A 9,597-nucleotide genomic window follows, 5' to 3' on the forward strand; every position below is an offset into this window, starting at 1 on the left:
CCAGGGGTACAGTCCCCAAACTTCCAGTCCACTCAGGCCAGCTGGGCAGGCCGGATGTCACGCACTTGGCAGAGGCTCCCTGCGCCTTTCTTGGCAGCCGGGCCGCTGCTGGGTGGGCGGGAGAGGCAGAACTGGGACTCAGCTATACCAAGTCTACCTGGATATGTGGGAAGAGCAGGGGCAGGTTGCGTGTGTGGAGCTATTATCCAGGCGGAAGCAGTGGCAGTGACCCAGAAGTCAGGAGTCTGCCTTCTCCATGAGCAGAGTAACAGCAAGGCCCTGTGGACCTGATGAAAGAGCACTGGCTGTGGAGCCAGCTCTGCTGCTTGTCAGCTGTGTGACATCAGGCAAATCACTCCCTAAGTCTCCCTTTTCCCGTGAAATACCTCATGGATGGCACCAACCAAAGAATGTGAGGGCGGCCTATGGAGACTGCTGGGTGCTGTGTGCCACTGGCAGGCGGGAAAGCCTGGTTGTTCCTCAGCACCAAGGCTCCCGACTGTACCCGCTGCTGGAGCCTGAGTGCAGAGTCTGGGAGTACTTTCCTGCAGGCTGACTCCCCGGGGGGGCACAGAAAACCCCTCTGGTCATCTCAGCCCCTGGGGCAGATGCCCTACTGTCCAGAGGCTGCTAAAGGCCCCAGCTCCCCACCCCTCCTCAGGCCTATCACAGCAGCCAGCAAGGAGACGTACCTTCCTCTGGGGATGAAACCAGCAGGCGAGCACTGCCCTTGGAGACCCTCTGTGGTATATTAAAAAGGGGCTAAGACTATATATTAAACGACTATTTTATTTACACACCCTAGTCATAAATAATTGAATCCTCTTTTGGACTGCACAATGATTCCTTGAAGATCTCCTAATGATTACACTGAGTGAATAAGTATTTCAGTGGGCTTCCTCCTGTGTGTGTGATCTGGTTCTCACACACACTCACGCCAGACAGACGGACAGACACACACATACACATTCTCTCAGTGGGGGCAGGCCCCTGGAGCCCCCTGGGCTCTCAAAAAAGCCAGCACGTGGCTCCCAGCACCAGTGGGCCCATAGGGATAACTTCACCCCGTACACAGGTGTGAATTCGTGACAGCTGGAGAACAAAGAGATGCGACCCAGGGAGTCCGGCCTGCGCACCCTGGGAACTGCTCTGCCTCTGTTCATCCTGGGAGGCATCTCTTTGGATTTGCAAATATTTTAATTCACAGAAACTCAAGGAAGGGTGGGTGGGGGCCGGGATGGTGTGCTGGCTGTCCTTCTGTCTTTGTCCAGGCTTTCTCCAGCCCCCATAAGTGGTGACAGCATTCTAGAGACATGCAGTGGTGTGCTAGTACCATACACACGACATAAACTGGACACAGCCTGGTGGCCGGGCTGGTTGGTAGGGACCTCAGATTCTTCAGGCTCTGCCATAAAGCAGGGCGGGGCCAGCCACTCACAGGGTCCGCACAGCCACAGGGTAGAGGAGGGACAAGTGCTCCGCTCCCTTGATGGGCAGCTTTCTGGTGGTGTAGTAGTGGATGACTTCCGGGACACTGTCGAACGGGGGGCTGTTCTGACCCAGAATGTATTTCTCTTTGGTTTTGGCCAGTTTCATGTGCATAAAACCCTGGTTGCTCCTGTGAACAAAACACAGAGGTTGTTAGGATATGCAGAACAGTGAAGGCCAGGGCTGTGTGTTGCTGGGCCTGAGGAACAGGGAGCACTTTGTCAGAAAGGCACTCGAGCCTGCTCTGAGCACGGTGTGTCCTGTGTTCATACCCATTCCCCTCTGAACTATCCCTCTGGCACCAGGCTGCACCAGGGTGCAAGGACTCCCCTGCTGCTGGGACAGAAGGGATCCTGGCCTCTAAGGTGCTGTGAGATGCACCTCTCCAAGCCAGGACCCAGGCCCAGCTGAAATGCAGCTGTACCCAAGAGCATGCCCAATTCCAGCATCCTATTAGGAACCAGCAGTAGCCATTGCCATAGGCCAGTCTTCCCACATAGCTTCCTGGGGCTTCTTCAGGGAAAAAAACAAAGCAAAACAAAACTTAACCCCTCTTTCTGTTACAGGATAACTGTTTAAGCCTTGTCTGGAAGATGCAAAGTGTGTCATGTCCCCAGTGCCAAGATGAAGGGGCCAGGCAAGGGGACATCACCCTCAATGAATAGATGAGGAAACAGGGTGGTGGGGGAGTAGGAAATTCACTGGGAAGGGGCCACCCAGTGAGAAACTACATCTCCCAGTCTCCCCTGCACCAGTAGCCATGTGACTAGTTTTAGCCAATGGAATATGAGCAGAAGTGCTCTTTCTCAGCCTGCCTCTGGTTGGTATCCCCCCTCTGCCTTCTCTCTGAGTATACCCCACATCCCAAGGCCCAGCCTATGCTTGTCTGCTGAGCAGAGCTCCTTCCTTCACATGACTGTACCACAGAGACTCAGGCCTTTCCAGGAGTGCCACGGAGCAGGGGCCAGCCTCTGGCCACCACCCCTGGCTTCAGATATGCGGGGGAGTGAACGACATGCTGCGTCTGCTGAAGGGAAGGCAATGGGTGCATCCCTCTGAGATCGCAGCAGGGCCTGTGTGCTCCACAGCCCTTGCAGCCTGCCCTGCATCAGCTTATAGACAGTGGATACCGTGGTCCTCCTGCCAGTATTTGCTTGGCCCCAGCAGATCTCTCCCAGTTCTTGCCCAGAGCTCTGGCCACAATGGGTCACTCACTCCCCCATCAGTCTGTTCTTTGTCCCACTGCTCTTTCTCTGCCCACTCAGCCCCATGACTGGCCTTTTATGATTCCATTATGATTCTGCCACCTCATCTACAGATGCTTTAGGTGGGGGCGTCCAACCTTTTTTCTTCTCTGGGGCACATTGGAAAGCTAAGAATTGTCTTGGGACACACAGTTAAATACATAAACACTAATGAAAGCTACTGAGAAGAAGAAAAAAAAGCCTGTGCATACTTTTCATGATATCTGACACCACTGATAAGCAGATCAGTCCTCAAATAATCAGTGTGCAGCACACAGCCACAGGTTGGGCACCCCTGCTAGCATTTCCAAAGCACAGTCCAACTGACCAAGGGTCTGCCACTCAGAAAGCTGGTGTTTCTGACTAACCTCTTGCCACCATCCTCCTGGCGGTCCCTCCCCAACCCCACCAGACTCTGCATGGACACAGAGTAGCCCTTCTGCTCAAGCTCCTCTTCTGGCTTCCGCTGTTCCCAAGGGGCACTGGAGGGCTTAGACGCATCTTTTCCATTCATGACTGGACTCCCCAGGCCCCCTGGCACCCATTCTATTATAAATACCTGAATTGGGGCTCCTAGACCATTTTCAAATGGGCAGAACGAATGCTTAATAAAGTGCGGGCACTGAGCAATTCATCTGCTTGTAATAATATACTTAGAGATGTCACCCTCGTCTTAACGGAAATCTTTGGGAGAGCAATTACATTTCAAGAGAATAATTCCTGTAAAGAATTGAAATTTAAATCAAGATTTTTAAAGGCTGGAAATGTTCTAATTACAGAGCCTGTGGCAAGCTCTGCTCCTCAGTGAAGGGTCACTTCACTGGAGAATTGCCTCACCACGGCTAAGCGGCAGGCGGCGCGCATGCTGAGGCCGGTGGGAAGGAAGTGGTCTGTGTTATAGATGAAAAACGCACAATCCCGTGAGAGCGAAGACTCACCCACCCACCAGGCCCAAAAGGCCAGGACTCCGGGCCAGCTTGGAAAGGACCTACCGCTTAAGTGAAGCAACGAACAGAAGAGAGAGTTAAAAAGCTCTAAGCTCTCCGAGGCTGTATGCTCAGCGGTGCCTGGAAAAGGGGGCGTGTGCACTAAGAAGTCAAGAGATGCCCAGGCAGGGAGGAGGGTGTGACCTTGACACGTTGTTTCCCCCTGTGCATGCTGAGTAGGGTGATGTTGTAGGGGCCAGACCACTGGGTGTTGTGATTCGCACACATCTATGGCTGGGTCACAAAGTAGGGGAGCCTGAGATGAGTCACAGCTGTAGGCAGGGTGCGTGTGACTGCCATGGCTTTGCGGGTACAAAGCACAGGCCAGCGATTTCACATTCAAGAGCTTAGGAAAGCGAGTAATAAGGGATAGCATGACATTTTCACACTGGTTTGTTCTTTTACCACCCATCCAGCAAGGGCAGAGGGCAGTGATGGTGGCAGTGCTCTGACGGAGCAGGAGGGAGGAGCTGAGCCACCCTGGTCTCACATCTCCAACTTGCCTGCTGACAGATAGCAAGGAAGGCAGGTGGCAGACACCTCTGTGAAGCCTTCCTGACTCCCTGGGCCTGCTATTTATTCCATGAACACACTTCCACTTCACCCATTTAAGCATCCATTAGCTTACCATCCTGAACCAGGCTGTGCCCATGTAGCAGTCTGCTCGTGAAGCTCAGAAACTGGGGGAGCTGGGACTAGCCCCAGGATCCCACGAATGCCCACAGTGTGGCCACATGCTGAGCTCCTGGCCTCAGGCACGGCATGCACCCTTTGATTCCCAGGCCCTCAGCCCATCCTTGTGCCTTGCTCTGTCCCTATCCTCACTGGATCCAAGGGAGGCTAACTAGATGGCCTCTGATGGCTCCTAGCCCTGAATCCTGGATTCCTCACATATAATCTGCTGCCTACCCCCAAGGGCTTCCTGTAGGAAGGGGTCTGGAGGCAGCTTCACATCCTCCCTCCACTGATGCCACGATCCCCAGTCTTGCTCTCACTGGGGCATCAGCCAGGACTGCCTGTGAGGGTAGGGCTTCCAGGGCACTTCCTGTGTGCCAGGCCCCTTAAGCGTGAAGTGCACATAGGGGAGGTAACTGGCCCAAAGTCACATAGCAACTAGTAGCAATAGGTGCCCAGAGCAGTGCTCCTGAGCTCAGCACTCCCAGACCCAAGAGAGGGCCCCACTCAACTCTGAGCACTCCCTGTGAGGCCAGGCAGGGTGGTGGGTGAGAGACGTTGGACCCTGAGCAAATGTGGACTCCACAGTGAGCCTCTGTCCTCAACAGTGCCCACTGCACAGGGTTGATGGCAGTCAGGAACAGCAGAGGGGCTGGACTTGAAGGCCACATTTGGCACACGTACAAGGGGCCCTTCAAAAGGCCAAGAACAGGTCATTCTGGCTGGCAGAGCCCCCGGCTGGGAGGCAGTGTGGTGACCTTACCACAAGGGGCCTGAGAGACTATTCGCCCATCCTTGACCACTGCAAAGGTCTGGCGATGCCTTGTCTGAACACACTCCTGGGACCTGTGTGAACAGTATGTCCTGATTGGCTACAAGGTCCCCAGGAGTAAGACGTCACCAAACCACAGGTGAAGATTTAAAAATGGCACCAGGGTAGCTTCAATGCCTCCTACCTCTGTGTGAAAGGAGATACCAGCATGAGAAGGAGAAAAAAGAAAAGCTCTGTGGGGAACAGAGGCTTCGGCAGGTAAGGAGTGTGCACAGAGGTGCTGCAGCTCAAAGCCCGAAGCAGCCTGGAGGTCATCTCCTCTCAATCAATCCCTTGGGGCACCCACCCTGGGGAAAACCGAGGCCAGAAGGCACCCCGCCCTGGATGAGGCACACAGCATGGCAGGTGAGCCCGACTCAGGGCCACCCTACCCTGGGTAGCACAGGCCCCCTCATTCTGGGGTGCATCACCCCGGGGAGCTGCAACAGGGTGCGTCCTGCCAGGGCGGCCTCTCTCTCCATCTCTCCCTTTTCCATCAGCTCCGTCTGCTTTAATAGGACATCATGTGAGAGCAAAGTCACAATGAGGGGTGTCTCGGGTGGGTGACCTGTCTAATGAGTCTTGTGAGGCTGGCGGAGGCCAGGGGTGCTGAAGCTGTCATGGGTGTTCAGATTGCTCATTATCATCACAAAAAGCACCTCCTCATCATCAGGATTATCAAACGTGCCTGGCGCGCCAGACCTAATAACAGGCCCCACCTCGCCTCGTAATCATGGGCTTTAATAAAACATTACTCAGCCTGCAGCTGCCGGCCGCGGAGCAGGGTGCAAGGCCTCACCTCTCGCTTTTAGACCTAATTGCTTGATGCATATTTCATGAAGAATCCTGGGTAATAGTTATGTTAAATCGCTTCTTTTCATGAAGAAATGACTTAAAAATACTTGCATATAATATTTATGAGGGAGAAGGATGGAAATTGCCCTTTGGGACTAACATATAGGACCCAGTTATAGGAATCTAGACACAGAAGGGATTCCTGGCTTACCTTAGTCTGAAAGGTGCTTGGGGAGCTACTCTTTTTTTTTTGAGACAGAATCTCACCATGTTGTCCTGGGTAGAGTGCTATGGTGTTACAGCTCACAGCAACCTCAAACTCTTGGGCTTAAGTGATTCTCTTGCTTCAACCTCCCAAGTAGCTGGGACTACAGGTGCCCACCACGACACTCAGCTATTTTTTGTTGCAGTTGTTTAGCTGGCCCAGGCCGGGTTTGAACCCACAACTACTGTGCTATGGGCGCCAAGCCGGGAGCTACTCTCTTGAGCCAGATGTTGAAAGAAAACTATTCCTCAGCTCAAAACTGTCCACAGCTCCCGACAATACAGAAGTAACGACACCCAATGCTTTGCAAGCCCCTGCTGGGAACCAGGCATTTAGCTGAGCTGTCACCACATATTATCTCATTTAAACTGCTTCACAATGCTGCCATATTGGTATAACTACCATTGTTTACAGAAGGGGAAACTGAGGCATGGGACGGTTGTGTGCATCTCAGCGGACATGGTGGCCCAAGATTTGAACTTATGTTGGTTAGACTCCAAAGCCTGGCTCTGAAGCCACCACATAGCCTGGTCTTCTGCTCACTATTCAGCCAGATGGATTCAGGTGTCCGGGTGGCCATTAGACTCTTTTGGCCCCAAGATGTGGCTTCCCTGCAGCTTGGTGTGATCTCGAGCTCAGGAACCCTGTTCGTTCATTGTGATGTTTCTCAGTGGGCTGAGCCTTTATGCCCCCTGGACTCCCTGCACATGCCTGGCACACAGCTGGAGCCCTCTACACACCCAATCCCCATCCATCCTCCTCATCTAGTTAGGGTGTGCCCAGAGCTGGGGAAATACTCTCCCCTACAGAATGTAAGCTCCCCTGGGCAGGCTAGTGGCCACTCCACCTGTCCCCAGTATAGTGCAGCTCAAGTAGAAGCTGCCTGCTCTGAGGCCAGACACAGTAGTTGCCTTTTCAGGTTGGCACCAGTCCTAGGACAAGTTGACGAGGACTGGCAGCATGGGCTCAGGGAGGGGCAGGGCCACAGAGCTTCAAGAGGGTCACTCCAGCAAGGTGGCTCCAACGGCACCAAAATGGAAGTTTTACCTGAGCAAGGCCACAGGGGAGACTAGGTCAGTCACTTCCTTAGGATTTTAAAATAAATCATTCCTGGGGCCACTGAGCTGGCCAGGGCCCTCTGCCCAGGCCTAAATAAGATACAAACCTGAGACAACCAAAACCATGTACTTCTGGGTGAGTCCTGGCTCTCCTCTTTTCTTCTTCTTCTTGGGCCATTTTAAACATTTGAAATTTACATTGTGCAAAGATTCTGGGGCAGATCAGCGGAAGGACAGCGATAGGCTTGTGAATGGAAAGTGCGCTCAAGAATTCGCTCATGAAGATTCTCAGGAGAGGGAGGTGTTCCAGGGCCGCAAGTGCTCATGCTCTGAGCCCTAGAGCACAGGCTCTGTTCTGTGCTGGGCATGGGGGGCCCTCCAGCCCAACAGGTGTGCACTTGCTCCAGCTGGGTGAGGCAGACTCCAGAGTTTGTGCTGAATGAGCGGGAGGCAGGGCCCGCCCAACTCTCACCTGCAGGCCACAGGTGAGGGAGGCAGCATGGAGGGTGACCGTGGCAAGGCACCTCTGTGGCCACCCAGACACCTGCAAAGCAGGCAGTTCCTGTCATAGCCCCACCCCAAAGGTGGCAGTGGTGTGTCTTGAAAGCAGTGGCTTCCTGAATAATAATTTCTGCTCCCCCCTCCTATGTTCTCTTTGACCTCCTGGAGGTGGGACATTTTGCCAGGTCAATGTTTCTACAGAAACCCTTCCCTGACCACTGTGAACGTGGGGCAGCTGCCCCAGGACACTAGTGAGGGCCTATAGGGCGCCTGCTCTGCCAGGTGATGTGAGAAGCACAGCACCACTAGTCCTACTCTCACTGCAACCCTGAGAGACTGGTCTCTGATTTATGGGCAGGGAGCAGAGTCAGAGAATGAGAGTCACTTGCCTGGGGCTATGAAGCCAGAGGAGAGACTCAACACTGGTCCAATGAACTCAGGGCAGAGCCCAGGAGCTCATGGCCCATCTTAAAGCAATTATTTAAATGGTGTACCTCTGGCTGTCCGATTACTCACCTAGAACCCAGGCAGATCCTACCCACACAGATCCATGGCTGGGAAGACCTTAAATGATCCTTCGGTCCATACCTGGACCAACCTGTGGCTTCACAAGGAAGTTAGGAGGGCTGGCATTACATACAAGAAACCACCGCACAGACCAAGGGGTCAGAGGGAGAAGCAATTTGCCCAGGTCACAGACTGAGGACATCAGGGTTTCCTAAGCCAGGGTCCCAGGACGTTAAGTTCAATTCCCTGCAACCGGGTCCTCCTACTGTGTCAGGTGTGCCTGCTGAATGTTCTAGGAGTCTAAGGAGACAGGTCAGGGGCTTGTGAGCCACATGGCCACCATGGCAGCGTTCAAAGTGACAAGCCAATGACACACGCCAAGTTATTGTGATAGAACATCTAAATGCAAGCGCTGCTGAGCCAAGCAGACTTGATTTACAACCAAATAATTAGACTTTCAAAAAGGCATCAGCAGTGATTAGCCTTCCTGAGACACCGAGGCATTTCCCAAGCTCTAAGTTGGTGGCCAGGGTAAAGTCTTTCAGTAAATCACGACAGAAAGCCATCTCTAGGCAGAAGGCGACTGGCAGATGCCTCTCCTGGCGAACATATACAGGCATAAGGCTTGTTTTTGAATAGGAAGCAGGAGGTACATCCAAATGAACCCATGGGGGGTAATTTTCTTTCTTTCTTTCTTTTTCTGAGACAGAGTCTCACTATGTCGCCCTAGGTACAGTGTCGGGCCGTGGTGTCACAGCTCACAGCAATCTCAAACTCTAGGGCTCAAGCAATTCTCTTGTTGCAGCCTCCCGAGTAGCTGGGATCACAAGTGCCTGCCACAATGCCTGGCCATTTTTTGGTTGCAGTTGTCATTGTTGTTTAGCAGGCCCTGGCTGGGCTTGTACCTGCCACCTTTGGTGTATGTGGCTGGCGCCCTACTCACTGAGCTACGGGCACTGAGCCATGGTGGGTAATTTTCACAGGAGAAAACCAACAAAGTGATGAATTCTTAATGATCAGGGCTGATGGTGGAGGGAGTGAGCCTCCCTTCACCAGAGGTGTGTAAGTGGGAGGGCAATGATGATTGGTGGGCTGGATGACTTGCAGCCCCTTGGTCAAGGTTCCCATTAGCCAGCCCTCAGCCAAGTGTACAGAAAAACTGGAGGGAGAGGGTAAAAGCAGAAGTGGGGAGGGGGTGACATCTGAAATGTTGCCGGAGCTTCAGGAAGAGAAAAGAGGGTCCAGGATTTTTTTTTTTTTTTTTTTT

At 53.1% G+C, this 9,597-nt stretch overlaps 1 protein-coding gene across 1 annotated transcript in view; it reads right to left on the reverse strand.

Moving 5' to 3' along the window:
- Positions 1-769: 769 nt before the first annotated feature.
- The window catches only part of SHB (SH2 domain containing adaptor protein B), a 135,096-nt gene continuing 126,268 nt past the window's right edge, over positions 770-9,597 (reverse strand). Inside the window, exon 6 of the mRNA XM_012802300.2 lies at positions 770-1,626. Coding sequence (XP_012657754.1) covers positions 1,435-1,626 — 192 coding nt within the window. The 3' untranslated portion in view covers positions 770-1,434. The remainder of the gene's footprint in view (positions 1,627-9,597) is intronic.

This window comes from Otolemur garnettii, unplaced genomic scaffold (assembly GCF_000181295.1).
Source record: "Otolemur garnettii isolate 467f Iridium unplaced genomic scaffold, OtoGar3 scaffold00014, whole genome shotgun sequence".
In the NCBI taxonomy this organism is placed as follows: domain Eukaryota; kingdom Metazoa; phylum Chordata; class Mammalia; order Primates; family Galagidae; genus Otolemur; species Otolemur garnettii.